The following is a 17,395-nucleotide window of genomic DNA, read 5'->3' as shown; positions in this document are numbered from 1 at the left end:
GAAGAATAGGTGGAAGTACAGGTACAGGGGGAACCACAGGAGCTGCGGCACCCTGTACATACGGAGGTGGCGACTTCATAAGATAGGACATTAAAGGATCCTCAACTATTTCTTCCTTCTTTTCCGACTCCGTAGGCAAAGCAGGATAGCATTTATCTATAGTCATACGCTGTAGCCTATCAAACACTTCCTTTTCCTTAACCTCCTTATCACGCTGAAATTGCTCTGCTTTCTTTACAATGGCAGCAACACCATCTCTCTGATTTCGTTTAGTCTGTCTGATTTCTTTCTGTCGGTCTTCTTTACGCCACAACCGAAAGGCATCAAACATGGCCGGCCTTGACTTTTTCGCAAATAATTTAGCCTCTAGATTATCTAAGATTGGAGTCTCGAAGCTACCATGAGGTGGCCAACTAAGGACACCATCCTTCTTAGTATACCGAATCCAATAATCATTAAAAGTAATCGGGCCTAGCCCGTGCTTACTGTAGAGCTCATAAGTGGGAGTTCCAACCGGAGGTATCGGACACGAGTCCTCCAGTCGGGAATCCGTACCACAACGTCTGAAACAACTAAACAAAGTACAGCGAACAGGCATCTTGCACACTAGCCGTGTTTCACAAACTTCAAGGGTTATGGGATTTACCAAGTCCCAGCAAAGAGCAAAAACCCTCGGTTTTTGGCGTCTGCAGTCGTCAAATATCACAACAAAGTACCAAGGACCACAAATGCAATGGAACCATGCAACAACTAAGTAACCACAACCAAGAACTCTGGGAGCGACCCACAAATACTTAACTCAAAGATCGATGGCGTCACCAGGAAGGCCCGTCAATCGTCTCGCTATACCAAGGTCTACGCCAGGCGCCAAAACAGGTCTACAGTCAGGGCAGCAGTCCGTCGCAGCCGTCAGGAGGCGGGAATCTTCGCGGGAAAAGTCTTCGGGCCACTTATTTCGACAACAGGATCGATGAAGCGGAGTGCACCTTCCCTCGGAGATTTCACACGAAGTTCCTCACGATCGTCGGGCTTGGACCGGTACCACTGATGCAGCCCCACGTTGGGCGCCAACTGAAGGACTGGGCTATTTAAGACCCAGCGGTGCCAGGGAACAACACCTGAAACCTTCGTGGGTAACCTGCTCCGGCGTACAAATGACAGAGACACGGGACACTTCCTTCGGCGTCAAAGATTCGAGCTTTATTTACTGCAGGGAACACAGAAATCACGGCAAGTACAACGCGTGCTACTTGTGGAGACTGCTTCAAATTGATTCTGTGGATCGCTCCTTTTATACATAATTCACCCATAGGTTTACATGGTACACAAAGGTTTATGGCTTGGTTCCCATAGTTATCCCCCAGAGGGGTCGCTTTGGTCTCTTTGATACATTCAAGGTCCGAAACATAAGTGCGGAAACATTTGGCGGTTCCCAACTGTAAAAACCCATCTTCCCACCATTAGTGCATTCCAATCAGCAGTAAAACAGATCGAAGAAGGAACAAGGACAGGTGCGGAGGAAGATGGAGACAGTGGGGATTTGGAAAGGGTGTAAAAGGGGAGGTATCGAGAAACACGAGCTCCTGGCATCAAAGGGACGTGCCTAATGAGATGCACGGCTGAGACAATAAACCGGCACGGCAAGCTGAGCCTCGAGCGGGGCCGTTTGCCTTACAGTATCATCCCCCTCGTCATAAAGACATTTTCAAAAGACATGTGTCTTCTGTACATATCTTGGAAATCCCAGGGTCGCGAAACGGACAACGTCCGTTCGCTGGCTACTTGAGGGCAAGAGACAAAATGGATGCCATATCTAAGATGGAACCCGTGGGTACAGATAGAATAACCCACGTAACAGACGAACGGTTTAGGTTAGCACAGCGAAACTGCATACACCCACTAAACTCGTCATTTGCGGTTCATAGATACCAGACTCGACCATATTCGTGCGAGTCAAAAAAACATCACTTACAGTTGTCACGGAACCTCACTGTGGTCGAATTTAGTGATGAAGGCAAGTCTACATTCAAAGCTACCCGACATTCCTATTTCATTTGTGGCCATACAGCTTATGTACGTTTACCTCTAGACTGGGATGGTACTTGTTTCATTGTATTCCTATTGCCACCAGTTTTTCTAGCCCCATCTGACTATCACAGGAATTCCCGCCTCAATCTTGTTAGGCACAAGAGGGATCTTCCATTAGTTGATCAGACTGAAACCGCATGGGAACAATATACAGATTTCAATAAAGGATTCTTTCCCTATCTAGGCACTGTCTCCAATAGTAAACTGATACGCAAATTAACCAGAATTCTCGAAGCAGTAGTGAATGAGACTACTTCAGCTTTGGGCAACTTAACAGAGGAGCAGTCTGCTATGAGACTTGTTGTTCTTCAGAACCGACTTGTCCTTGACGTCATCCTGGCCGATAGGGGCGGAGCTTGTAGAGTCATCGGATCCAGTTGTTGCGTGTTTATTCCTAATAACGCGCCATCAGTCTATAAGGCCATCACCAGACTTCACGAAATTGCCCATCAGATACACCAGAATCCAGGCTCCTGGACATGGTCCGGTTGGCTCTGGAGTGTAATAACAGCCTGGGGATGGAAGCTATTGTCATTCCTAGGGATTATATTGGCCATAGTATTCAGTTGTTGTCTATGTCTCCAATGTGGGCCAGCGATTTGCGGCTTGTGCGCCACAGCTTGTATTCCCCGCTCAAGTTCACGTTCCCACTCCCGATTAAAGAAAGAAGAACAGATGATGTTATATGAACAGATAGATGGTCTCATGAAAATAGATATATCCTAATGGGTCCGTAGGGGACAAGGAGGGAATGAGGTAATTGAAATTTTTATGGTCAGGTATGTCCCCTAACGAGTACCCCATCGTCTCCATGTACGAGATTAAGGTGCATGTAACTTCCCTCCGCAACCGAATTTGAAGACGCAAATACATTTGCGTCCAACGTTAACATGTCCTCTATCAGATCCACCATGAATGGATCGATAATTCAGTTCCTAAGTATGCCGTGCCACCGTCTTTACATGGTGCACTTTCACGTTTTCCTGGCTCTGCAGAGCTAGGCCCCGATTCCTGCCCTCGAACCACTTTTTGTCTCTGTCTCCGAAAGCTGCAGCGTGAAGATGCATCCCTGACCTCTGCCTTACTTCCTGCCAAGCGAAGCGGTGCCTGGCTCGACCTGGCCTGCCTGCCAAACAGTATTTTGCCTTCAAGTTATCAGTGTAGCCGGCTCAGCCTCCTCGAAAACACATTCCTGTCTAGTGAAATAGGTAAACAGCTCCCCGGCTGCAGAGCAAAGGGCCAAGCCTCCCTGTCTCCCTCATGTAATTCATAGCTCCCGTTACCATGGTAGGCCCATGGCCCCGCGCATTGCACTTAGACACATATGCATCCCGTATAGAATAGCCTCTGCCCGAGAGACCTTTTACTTCAGATTACGCCTACCCCAAATACCAGATATCAGACATGTTATAGGAACAGGTCGGTCTGACATGCCAGACTTCTGTCTCTTCTACTAGTGCTAAAAGTCAGACCCTTAGCTTTCTCCAGATACACGTCAATCACACGTCATACCAGCTGCGCGCGCACCCAAGTTACAGTTTTCAGCTGACTCTGCAGAATTCTCTATGTATCCACCCACTTATGACACTTTTCTGTGACGTTTCCAGCACACACCTTCGTGCACGCCTTTGTACGCGCCTTTTTGCTACGCACATTCACATGTCACGCCTACTGTATTCACTGCTATTGCATCGTTATACTATATATGTCATGTACTGTTAATAAATCGTTGACATCTTTTTGCCATCATTGCATATACCCCCGAACCCTTGTATTGATGGAATTGATTTCCATGACTCGAGTCATTCTGAATTAAAGCCCTTAAGACTCAGACACCCCGGACTCTGCCTCTTATTTGATTGAGCTATTCTTTTACTTGTCATTATACGGAAAAATAGTATACGGTAAATTATATTTACCACACCTATATAGCGAGAAAGGTATGCGATGACAAAAACAGTCTATTCATTAGCACAGCAAAGCTCAACATTGGAGGAAGACAGGAAAAAAGAATATTGTAGCTGGTTTCTGTTGAAGCAGACAAAGTGAGACTAAACTAAAATTAGTTTCGATCATGGCTCAAAATGGCGGCTCACCTTAAAATGTTGCCGCAAATGCTAACTTTACAGAGAGCAATGCATAGAAGAATGAATGCATGCTATTTACATTTCAACAGACCCTCCTTTTAGCATAAGTTAACAATTTTAAGGTGAGGGAATATAGAATGCAGCATAAACTTCAAAGTTCAGAGCATTCCATGTACTCAGTATCAAAGGAAAAGGAGTCTTCAAATATACCCTTGTCTATCTGCATGAAGCTATCTAACTCTTTCTCTGTCATAATCACAACATTAGTATCATGTATGGGCGCCTTCTGCTTTGGGGTGAGGAGTATGATACAATAAGAGAAACAGGCTGGGAGACATTTGATATAGAGGCAACAAGTGAGGAAAATACCAGCGACTATCACTAGGAAAGCAAGGATCTTCCAACCCAAGGATGCAAATATTCCCCAGACCCACCCAGAGAGTATCCACGTACCATTCTCTTGGTGTATGTCAGATAAAAAAGCCTATGAAACTTCTGTACGGCAGCATATACATTGGTGGCGTGCCAATGATGCAACAGGCCCCTTCCGATCAGCAAGGATGACTTCTAACACCATCCTGTTTTGTAAAGCAACAAGCATCATAGCCTGGAACCCAGCTGTGATATTCAACTTAATCCCTGCTGTCGTATTACTGACCCACTCTACAACTCTTGTGAGCAGACGAACGTTAAGGCTTTTGGACATAGGTCCCCGAAAGGGTACGATACCTTTTATGGTGTCTGTGAACTGTTGCAAAGTGGTGTCTGTCTGATCTATGTCCTCTGCATTAAAACCAAGATACCCCTAACACAAATGTCAATGCAATAGCAACTATGGTTGCGAAAACTATTTTACTTTTTGTGGCCCACCCTGCTCTGGGTGCGGAGGTGAAAATGGCTGTCCTTCCTCAGTAATGGGCCGAACAAATGGATACACTGTGGAACCAAAGGAAAAAGGTTCCCAGTGTCCGTTAGAGCCTCACTGGTAGACTCGTATTGTTCATCAAAGTTGGCGCTTTTGAGCTTCGACGGTGGAGCTGTTCGATAGCTCTTGAAGAAATCCCACGTCGTCCAGGACACTGCACCTCCCTCCGGGGCAGCACGTTCAATCGATCCTGTCCAATGCCCGAATAATGCACCAATTTCACCTCTCCCTAATCTACTGTTGGCACCATAGGCAAGGTACACCCTGACTGGCGGAATCCATCCTTACTAATCTGACTTCTCCTTTGGTGCACTGTTCCCTCGTCGAAGGCGCAAATTGTACCTAGCTACTCCAGGCACAGAGGGGTCAGTAAAGAAAGGTTCAGACTCAGAGGGGCCAATAGAAGGGGGGGTCTGGAATTGCCTTACTCTCCGGGGTCACTGTTGCATTTAGCACCTCATTGTTCTCAGCTTCTGCTTGGGTCCACGTGACCATGGCATCGGAAAAGGGAACAAATCGGGGACTCGCTTGCTCTCCAATTCCCTGATTCCCCCGCGGACCCTCTGATCTTAGGGTAAAGGAAAAGCTTCTCTGCTGCAATGCTGGCAGTGTATCCAGTTCTTTCGGCCGGCGACCCTGATAGAAGTGCGATTGGCAATGAGCTTCTGGACCGGCTCCTTCCACCTCTGCTCCAGACTCGTCTTTCTCTGAAAATTTCAGACTAATATGAAGTCCCCAGGCTGGATGTCATGGCCTGGCCCCTCGGGTATTGGTGGGAGGCAGTCCTGCATCTGTTGGTAAAGAGAAGGCAGACTTTTAGTTAACTCATACAAATAGTCCACCAACAGAGGATATTCCATTTCTGAGAATCAATGAGGTCGCAGAATGCCCCAAATATTTGCCGAGCACCAAAACACAACCTCGTAGGGTGACAGTCCTGTTCTAGAACGGTTTGTCATTCTTGTGGACAAAAGGGCTAATGGTAAAGCATCTGGCCACTGCAACCCTGTGCTCTCCTGAATCTTTGCTAGTTTCAGTTTGACAGTTCCGTTGTACTTTTCAACCAATCCCGCAGACTGGGGGTGAATCGCAGCATGAAACTTTTGTCTGATATGCAGTCCCTCACAGATTAACTGGATAACTTTTGCGTTGAAATGACTTCCATTAACACTCCAAATCAAAGGGGCAAGCCGAAACGTGGAAAGAACTTCTTCAGGAGTGCTTTTGCAGTCACTATGGCTGTGTTCTCTTTGGTGGGGTAAGCCTAAACCCATTTACTGAATGCACAGACAACCAGTAACACATACTTCAAATTGTTGACTGTCCATTTCTAAATAATCGAGCCGGAGGACCTCAACAGGGAAGGTGGAAGGTGCAGAATGTCCTGGTGGGGTAGGGGTACCATTTCCTGAATTGTGCATCATACACACCATACAATATTTAACAAAATGAGCAGTTGTCTCCGGGATGTCATCATTTTGCCACATAGAGTCTAACAGCCTGCAAATACCTTTAGCACAAATATGAGCTGGCCCGTACGCCATGGTGACTGTGGGGAGGAAATATGCATCTGGTAACATCCACCTCTGTTTCCCTCACTTATCAGTCCAACACTCATCCTCATCTAAACGTGCTGTGCTTTCCTGCCATATTGTTAATTCCTCACTAGTTGCCTCACTCTGTATCTCCTTGACATTTTCCAAACATGGTGACCTCAGGCACCCACTTAGCGGGACCTGCTACAAACATCCTTTTCATCTTCATTAGGGCTGTCTCCTTAGCTGTCTGGTCTGCAAAGGCGTCCCCCTTACCTACATCATCAGTAATTTTCCTGTGTGAGCTACATTTTATTATCGCTAACCTCTTGGGGAGTGTCAAAGCCGACAAGAGCCTATGTATGAGGGGGCCTTGCTGGATCCTCATCCCATGGGAAGTGAGAAGCCCTCTTTCTGCCCAGAGCCATGCAAAATTATGTGTGACTCCGAAGTCATACTGACTGTCAGTAAATATATTGTCAGCCAGTCCCTCACTCAACTCACAGGCTCAAATAAGGGCAACTAGCTCTTCAGCTTGGGAAGACTGATAGGGAACTCGTGACGTCTCAACTACCGTGTACAGTATTGTGATTGAGTATGCAGCTGCTGTAGTGCCATTTGGTAACTTGAAACAAGAGCCATTGACATATAGTTCCCCTTGGGGGTCAAATGAGGGAACATAAGTCAGGTCTACCCGTTCTTTTGTCTCTTCCTCTGTCCGGAAGATACAATCATGTATATCAATTTCCTCTCTGTCGGAAGAGAGGGGTAGCAACGTGGCTGGGTTCAGAGTGGCACATCTTTTGATCATGACATGTGGGGTGAAAAGAGTTAACTCATAATCGGTCAGACGTGCACTGGTGTGGTGCGTCTTGGTTTACTTCAAAAGGGTATCCACAGCATGGGGCACCATGACTGTGAGGTCAGTATCAAGTGCGAACCCAGCTGATTGTCTTATAGAGACGGCCACAGCAGCGACCGCTGTTAGACAGCTTGGCAGGGCTCTTGCGATAGGGTGAAGAAGCGCTGAAAAATAAGTACACGGCTGTTGCTTACCTCTAAAAGCCTGTGTTAAAACAGAAAGCGCACAACCACACGACTTGTGTACGTACAGCACGAACAGCTTTGCGTAGTCAGGCGTACCAAGCGCAGGTGAAGAGCAAAGCGCAACTTTTAATTTCTCAAAAGACTGCTGACATTCAGGCGTCCAATGCAAGGGTTCATGCACATCTTTAGTGGTTAAGGCTAGCAAAGGCTTAGTTGGTAACGAATAGTCAGGGATCCAGTGTCAACAATAGGAAGTAATGCCAATAAAAGCACGCACATCCTGTTGAGTTTCAGAGATAGGGATTTTAACAATGGTAATGATGCGCTCAGGAGTCAAGCTCCTACCCTCCTGCGACAGTAGGGTGACCAACTGGCATGGGTGCAAATTCAGGACGGTGAGTGTAAAAATTCAGGTCAAAGATTCAGGACAGGAGGTCAAAATTCAGGACAAAACTTCTGGACAAAAGGTAAGCTTTACAGACCCATCAGAGGAGGTTGCGCAATAGTATGTAAGTAAGTAAATAGACAACCATTAAGGCACTAGTTGAATTAAATTTATATTAGGTTGATACAATTGTGTACTTCACGGTTTTTCAGTATGCATGCAGCTTTGATCAACTGTGCAGGTCTTTTTGTGGTATTTCCTATGATAATAATCTATAAATATGGTTACAGCACTGGGTTGTCCAGTCTGATATTTTGTTTACAATTCATGGTCCTGAGCAGGCATGTTTGGTGAGAGAAATGGTTGGGAAGATCTGCTTGGATAGACATTGTGAGATGCAGTAGCAGCTCCTGGAGGGAGTGGTGCAGGGCGGTGGGGTGGGGTGGGTCAGGGGAGGGGCAGGGTGGTGGGTAGTAAACTACGGCATAGGCCGCACAGAGAAAAGTAACTAAATAAATAAATAAATAAAACAAATGACATTGCGTGCGCTGAAATTCTGCCCGTCAATGGCCACTGCAACTTGGGATTGTCCCTCGTATATTTGTGCCATAATGTACTAAACATAATAGGGCCAAGGCCATGTTTTACATACATATCAAAATTTGGGGTGCCTTCCGGAGGTGTTGGCTGACTTTCTTCCAATTGAGTATCAGCAGAACAACAACGACATCCCAAACAAAACAATTTGCGAAGGCACGCCATTTTTTCAAAAGAAAACAAGTTCACTATCTATGCCGAGCAGATATTTGCAAATATCATTACCCAAAATTGGTTCTCAGACCTCATCAAATACAAGTCAAAGTGGTACCATGTTCATAAAGAACTCAAACAAATTCAAGTGCTTGTCCAAAGGCGGTCCTCGGACCGTGCCGGATACAAATTAAAATGGCGCCATAGCCACAAAGAACCAAAACAAACTCACCTGGTGCACACAGGTCAAATGAATTTACTCTACACTGCCGACTCTTCGGACCAAACGGTCAGCTCCAAGGGTTTCGCTATTATGGATGACAACTGGACGAGGCAATACCTGGTCAGACCGACGTGGCAGCTGTGAGTACAAGACTCTCTTGTGCAGGGATCCCTGGTCCACCCATCCGACCCGACGTGGCCCCGACATCCTCACCTAGGATGGGCCACCCGATGGAGTTCCTGTTCGGGTGCCAACTGAAGGAAGTGACCCAATTAGGGTCACCTGGGTCACTCGCGACCACCTCACAGCCTTCTTCACACATTAGGAGTTGGTCAGACAGTAGAGAATACAAACCAAAGATATTTATTGAAAGTACACTCGAGTGGAGCCCGGTCTGACCAGCCTCCTTAGATTGCTGCATAGGGACTGACTTCTACCACAGGACAATGCATAATGTACATTTTCAGGATCACTAAAGGCATGCCAAGACTGGAAATTTCCAGTTGGTAGCTAGTGAACAATGAAGGTAAATAAGGATGAGTTACAATCTCAGGACCGCGTACATGTTAACTCAGAGCCAAGATTACTCGGCCTGCACACGCCGCTGTAAGGGTGGGAGTAGGCCTATCTAGCGAGAAAGGTATGCGATGACAAAAACAGTCTATTAATTAGCACAGCAAAGGTCAACGTTGGAGGAATACAGGAAAAAAGAATATTGCAACTGCTTTCTGTTGAGGCAGACAAAGTGAGACAAAAATTAGTTTCGATCATGGCTCAAAATGGCGGCTCACCTTAAAATGGTGCTGTGAATACTAACTTTACACAGAGCAATGCACTATCAGATTGAATGCATAACATTTACATTTCAACCGGTGGCACACAGTAGCCAATGGATGTTCTAATATACTTTGAAGGGATCGACTGGTTCACCCTGATTGGACAGTGTTATGTAGCGCAGTCTGACTTGCCTACCTACCCGAAACAATAATTGGTCAGCATTAGTAGTATGCTTGTGGATGCAGTCATAAGGCCTGCTGCCCACTACCGCGAGATTTACAGCTTTGAGGCAGCAAGTGTGGTGTTAGTGCTCATTCACTACTGTATTCTCATGGCAGCGCGCTTTATGGCCTTGCACCGCTCTCACTGCTGAGGCTGTGTGCTTGTGCCAATGTGCTCCCTCAATTTGCGCAGCACGTTGTTGTACAATTACTAACACTGCTTCATCAAAGTTACTATTTCGTATAATCTCTCTCCATGCAGTACTAATAACGTTGTGAATGCCGTAGTTCCAGTTGTTTGGCTCGGCCAATCTCCGAAATGCAGATAAGACTGTTATATCCATTCATGCTTAAGTTTGCCTTCACTGTAGCTGGATGGCAGGTGCTTGTTGTCAAACTGAAGTGAAATACATGGCACTTCTTAAGTATTTGTAAGTTTTGTTTCAGTCCAACTACATTGGTTCAGCAGTCACCTCATTTGTTGAGCTATCGTGACTAATTGGCTCAGGTCGGTGCAGGCAGGATCAGATTTTTTATATCAAATTGCTACCTCCCAGCAAGAATTGCTGCTGCCGGAACTAAATGAAAGGGCAATAAGTGTCATCCCTGGCCTACTCAACACGTGCTGCCGTGCCTTGCTTGTGGGAGTCGCGGGGGCTGGGTCGAGTGTCTAAAGATGCAGGGCATGGCATTGAAAACAGCGAAACACACAAGATGATGGACGGAATGTTGCACAATGGCGTGCCCCACACCATGTCCTCTTCACGGTCAGCTGCAGATTAGGTGTGAAGCGCTGTCTCCATTGGTAAGTCAAAAAGAATTACTACAAGTATCTGTAACATGTGACTCCTACATCTAGTAATCCTCATTGTGTTATGTAACATTTCCTAGCTTGATTTGTATAAGTTTGATTCATTGTCTCTGTGTGTTATGTCTGTGATGTAAAGCGTTCTAACACCCTGTACTGGTGACAAGCGTTATACAAGTGAAATGCTTGCGACAGAGGGACTAGGAAGAGATGACAGGCACTGTTGAGCAGTGGTTGTGAGGGAAGCCGTGGAGAAGATGATCATGGGGTGCCAAAAAAGATTGTTGCACAATCTGCTGGTCCTTAGAAAATCAAAAAAGTAAACTCTGTTACTGTGCTGTTTGAGATTGATAGCTTAGTTCAGTTGGGATGGTGTTTTATTTGATCTTAACTGTATATATGTATGGACTAATACTACATTGCTTATTTTATAATAAAGTGAGAATCTGTGGCACTTTTTTTTTTTAACTGCATGTGTGCTTTCGTATGTGGACAATAACGTAATAAATTACTAATTCTGAAAGACGTGTTTATTGCTTAATATCACAGATACACAAGTGTTTTACTGTAAAATAACCTTACAAGGCACCTTCAATTTTAGGTGCTTTGCAGTAGCTTCAAGATCTGCTTAGTTTCTCGTTGCTCATATGGGTGTAATATCTGATATTTATCCGTTTCAATGGACTTCATTGCTTGATCACGAGAAAGTGTCACTCAAAGTCATTGAAATGTGCCTCATAAATTACACTGAAGTTAGGAAAATGTGACATATTAGCAATCTAAACATTGGCAGCTATGAAACGTCACACATAAGCAGTCTGAAACCTTGGTAACTATGTCTTCCTTTATGTGTACTTGTATCCTATTTAGTTATGTGTCCTAAGAATTTTCTAAACTCGAGAGGTCTACACTACAGAAACGCACTCCCAGTCGGAAGAGCTAAAAGAACGGCGTTTAAGTACAATGAAACGAAAGCGTGAAAACAACAAGAAACCCATGAAATAGTCGAGGGACTTTATGATGTCGTTTCGGGGAGGTGCGCTTTGTCTGCTTGTACCTCGATTTTCAGCAACGCACTAAGTACCAGTAAATCATCATTAGTGTTCTCCTTCAGAATCACAGAGTGCGCGCTTCACTTCACACGTGCACTAACTACTATACTACTATGTCCGAGGTGAGCGAGAAGTGGACTAAACACATTATAGTATTGCCTACAACTAATATGGCAGCTAGTGAGTTATTCATACGTAACACTTCCGTTCTAGTGTTTTAAAGTGTTGGTGTCGGACCTGTAGTCACGTGTCTCGTGACGCTCTTTTAGCCTGGCACGCGGAGGACGGAGTTCTAATACACCAGAGCTCGCGCTGTTTTGGGGACTGCCAGCTTTGTGGTGCCCCAGACTCGTAACATCGAAACGTCCCGGCGCGTCCCCCATTCTCCTAAACTCGTCTGCCATACAGCTGCAGGATGGTGAAGCCAAGGTTCAAAGGGAGGAGTACTATCAATACCTCCACGTCCAGCAGCAACCCGGGTAAGCAAGTAGCCATGAAAATAGGACTTTGTGTATCTAAGACTGAGAGAGAGGAAGGACTTATCAAAACAAGTAGTGCACAGCTTGTAGACATAAAAGACAGAATGTACAGATGGTGTTAAAAAACACAAGAACCACAGACACCCCGTAGATAGGGCATACATTTTTATTGCATTCAATGGATTTTAGACTAGAGGTATCGAAGGAAATAACCTACAGATAGGACAAGTATTAATTTATATTTTAAAGTCTGTGAATCGCAAGTTCACAAATGTCTGTCTTTTAGCGCTTTAACCATGAAGGAAATCGTACCTAGACATATGGGACCAAATAAACATTCTCTTAATGTATCGGTAGGCTGCCACCTTATCATTCATACGATTAAATGTGTATGGTCAAAATACGTAGTTGCCTATTGCTCCCATATGCCATACGCTGCCTCCAAAACTCTCCCAATTCACCCCATAGCTAGCCACCATCCCCGAAAAGAAGCCTCTTACTCTATCGCCTTACTCCCAATATTAATGCATGAGTGTGCACTTACTAATAAGCCCACATATAGTGGATGTATTATGTCCAGCACCCCAGTGTCTCTCTGGGCTACGTACCCACTTCATAACTACGTCTTGTAAAATAAAATACATATACGTTATATATGACTATCTCAGTGAGTAGACATGAATGAGTGTACCGCCACTGTAACTCACCTGCTGACACAGCCTAATTTGTACAAAAAGTGACCATTGCAGCCTATAATAGCCCGAAAAGGCTATATATATATATATATATATATATATATATATATATATATATATATATATATATATATATATATATATATATATATATATATATATATAATCAATCTCTGAATGAAGCCATAGACTTCGATGGTAGGTTCAAACCACACATAGTATATACTAACTTGCCAACCCCTCTATCTGAATACTCTGCCCAGTGTGCCCAACATTTGCAATCAGAGCTACTTCCTGGCAAACGTTTTCAATTTATGAATACTCTTCCCAAAATACTTATTTTGGATAACCTCTGTAGCTCACTAGAGGCACTATGGGGAACCTTTTGCATTACATACCTCTTTTGCACAGTGTCACTTTTGTCCGGTGGACAATGCCATCATGTCCTCTCATTGTGTTTGCACTTAGTAAAAACCGTATTTGATCTACTTTTTGTTCTGCAAAAGGAAACAAAATATAAACTGTTTTGGAAAAACACCACCATATAGAAAGCTAAAGATGTTGGTTGTGATGGTGCACATCAGCACAAACCTTTCCGTCGTACCAATCTCTTCTAGAGTGACCTAATTTCCACTAGTTGTTCATTAAAGAATTATTCATAATTCTGTTTTATAAATCAACACTTTTTAAAAAATCAGCATTAATCTTTATAGATATTAAGATATTGGAATTATATTTTAAATTAATATAAAGCCAAATCCTCTGTGAAATCCAACATTTAATTTGCAGAATTTTTAGTTTAGATTTTTTTTTCTTTAAAAGTTACGGACGTTTGAATCAATACAATAATTTGACCTGACTTTCAAGCTAGATCCAGGCTCTCCCTTAATAGGATTTACAATTTCGTAGATACAGAAAAGCTATAGAAAGGCCAAACATAAATTAACTTTGTCTGGAAAAGGGAAGAACGTTGAAAACATAAATAGTAGGAATAAAGGCAATATTTTAAATAAAAACTGAATTTTATGTGGTTTCCGTGAAAGGTCATTCCCCCACAGCAATTTTTATGTTCCTTTGAAAAAGTAATTACATTAATTAGGCAATTGTTCAACAGGGGTGTGGGATTTAATAAAATACCTCCTTGTCCATGGGGGCAGGTTGCTTCATAAATCAACTTGTCCTGTAACAAAATCCACTTGTCCTTTTGGTGCCATGTAGTGCGGCTACAAATTGTGGCAGCAATCTCGTTACATTAGAGTTCCGATATAGCTTTTCTGATTATGACAGGGCTAATACCCTAGTAGTGTTTGAATACTTGCTATTCCCCTATGTTGCAGCGATTCCGCAGATCTACATAATGGGGCTAAAGGTAGTGGTAAGCAGTAGTTCCAGGGTTATAATGCCCTTTTAAGAGACTGTGCAAACCTATTAACTTGCATGTTTTAAGGGTTTTCAACAACTCTTCTCTAATTTTTCCCATACGGAGAAATGTTAGAAATGTACTACTAACAATGGCAGACGTAAACCTTCTTTCACAGTTGGGGGAAAAAGGTGGTTTTCGCATGAGCAAATGTTGGTGCACTTTTGAGACTTTCTTTAATATTTAGACCCCTAATTCGCTCTGGCATTGACAATGACCTTTTGCGTTTATTAAAATTCTGTCTCTCTGTATTGGCTGGCTTTGCTGTGAGTGACAGCATTCTGCTCTTTCACAAGGAGCATTTTGGCACTCAAAGTAGTTTTGTTCAGTGCCAGTAACTACTGTGGCAGTGTGTGCTTTTTGAGACCAGAGACAATTTGTTGCTTTTACCAATGTTTGTTATAATGGTGACGGCCCAGCAGCTCCCACACCAATAAGGTTTTTAAAAAAACATGCCAAAACAAGTCACACGTTGACAAAACTAAAAAGATGACCACTAATTTTAGACCTACTGGCTTTACCAATGCTTGTTTATTTGTGTTTCTCATAATCCTATTGAAACTGGTTACACTGATTTTCCATTATGAATATCTTTGAAAAATACTAGCATGCATCAACACATGTTACTATTTGATGCTGCAAAGAAATGGTACCTAAAATGTTACAGTAGTTTAGCAATTTATTTTTTTCTTGCTTTAATTTTTTTATGAACATTTTATTTTAAAAGCAAAGAATCATCAATGTTACTTTCAAGCTTCTGCAAATATATGCATCAAATCGAAGAGCATGCTTATCATGCTAAACTTTGAAAACGTGTGTACACATTTTTATACTGGAACCATTGTCAGTAGTGCAGAGCTTACAACATTTACTTAGAGCCCTCAATCTAATAATGAAGGCTTTCATTAATGAACCATATGAACAGCATTAACATGGGGACAAAAATATTACCCTAACTGCAGACAGTGCCCTTCCCTGATCCATAATGTGGTACTGCAAACTGGCAGCCAAATGGTTTGTGCTGCATGGGGTTGGGCCTACTTGTCCCAAGGACAAAATACACAGGAAAACTTGTTGCCCTGGACCCCAAACGATATGTCCTGGGCATCGGGCTATATGAATTCCACATCCCTGGTTCAGAAGAATTTTTGTGACCTGTAATTGTGTTCTGTACTGTTGTTAAAAGTTTCCCATGGTCTGCTGTCTGACCTCTTGGACTATTCTTTCTACAGTATAATTTAATTTACACATTCTGTTCCCGAAGTTTCATATCTGAACATGGAGTCTGTCTGATTTCTACATGTTTGTATTATTGTAACTTAATTTGATGTAGACATCTTTCTGCAACAGCATGCTTCAAAATAAGTCTTTTACTATCTTTCCATCTGCATGCTGTTTAAATTGGTCTGTGTATCCCAGCACTTCTTGCAGGAGATAAGGGGGTACAGGATAGCATCACCAAGGTTTCTCGAGGGACAAACTTGTTTATAACAAGACCGGTCTTAACAGCCTGCTCAACTTGTGGCATGGCAAGCAAGCCAATATGAGTTAATATCTCTGTTGCAGTCTTCTCTCTATTGTATTCCACATATTTTGTTTAGTAGTCATTCCATATCATCTTTGGCCCTGTGTTTCATATACTTTTAAAGGCAAACCAGAAAGTTATAGCTTACTTAGATGCCTCCTCTCAGACATCAGGCAACATCATGTCCTGTTGCATATTTTAAAAAAAATGGAGACATTATTTTCAACATGTATATCACAGCAGTTTTTGCCTAACCTCGCTTCCTTACAACTGATTGAGGCATGGATGACCCAACGCTTCAACAAAGTTAGTGGATGTTAAACAAAGTTCTACTTTCAAGGCCATAACCACACAGCCAAGGATTTATACTAAACAACTGTCCGTATGTATGCAGTGAATATCACTCTAGAAATCCAAGCAAGAAACCTGGGCATCCTGTTCGGTGACACCCTCCCCTTCAATCTCACCAGACTGACAACATAGTAAATAGTTGCTGTGTTAGGTAAATTTCCGAAAAAGCACTGTCACGCAATTTAGTCCAAAACACAAGCAAAGAAAAGTGTATTTGGAGCACCAATGGTTGCTGGACTACTAAAATCCATTGTTAATCTGTTAAGCAAAATCCAGTTGTATACTTTATATTTTATTATTGGTCAAATGTTTCAAGTAGAGGATAAAAAAATAGGTTTACTCTTTTTTTTTTTCTCTAATACCGTGGGACATTTTTATTTCAAAAAGTGGGCAAACTAGGAATTCACTGGTATGTGTCGCTAATACATTTTTAAAATACAAATATTTTAAAGCAAATTTCTTAACAAAGATGCAGGTTCAATTGCAGAGAGATGTGAGAAAGAGTGATCTCATATAAAATAAGGCTAAAAACATGAACTTATTTGGGAATAGTTTTACATAATCCTTTAATTATTGGATGGAGAACTTGGAAACGAGGGCAGAAGATTCAGCAGAGAGGTTTACTCAGGCCTCGAAAAAATCATGAAAATGTTGCTAGACCTGCAGATCTAGTGACATAAATAATCTACTCGACCTATTTATAATGCTCTTCACCCATGAACTGGTTTCAAATGATGTGATCATGGGCAGATAATTTAATTAATTGATCTGCCATTTTCTTCATTATGACTAGGGCACCCGGTTTTACTTTTAAACAGATTTTTACATATAAATACAGACGGAAAACAAGTTTTCCTTTATCTGAATTTATATATAAAAACGGGAAAATACTATAATACATCAATAGAATTACACCCCCAACCATCTGGTGTTTTCCCCCTCCTTAGAGGGTTAAGAGGTGTCGGCCCGGGCTGAGTCAACCGGGCACACACACAGCCGAGTACTTCACAGGTCTTTGACAGACCGT

General features: G+C 43.0%; 1 protein-coding gene across 1 annotated transcript in view; it reads left to right on the top strand.

Annotated features, from left to right (window-relative positions):
• Positions 1-12,143: 12,143 nt before the first annotated feature.
• GNL2 (G protein nucleolar 2) overlaps positions 12,144-17,395 on the top strand; it is a 210,564-nt gene continuing 205,312 nt past the window's right edge. Inside the window, exon 1 of the mRNA XM_086956449.1 lies at positions 12,144-12,377. Within this exon, the coding sequence (XP_086812575.1) occupies positions 12,314-12,377 (64 nt within the window). The 5' untranslated portion in view covers positions 12,144-12,313. The remainder of the gene's footprint in view (positions 12,378-17,395) is intronic.

Source organism: Lissotriton vulgaris, chromosome 2_1 (assembly GCF_964263255.1).
Source record: "Lissotriton vulgaris chromosome 2_1, aLisVul1.2, whole genome shotgun sequence".
NCBI lineage: Eukaryota > Metazoa > Chordata > Amphibia > Caudata > Salamandridae > Lissotriton > Lissotriton vulgaris.
This window is presented reverse-complemented; position numbering and strand designations above follow the sequence as displayed.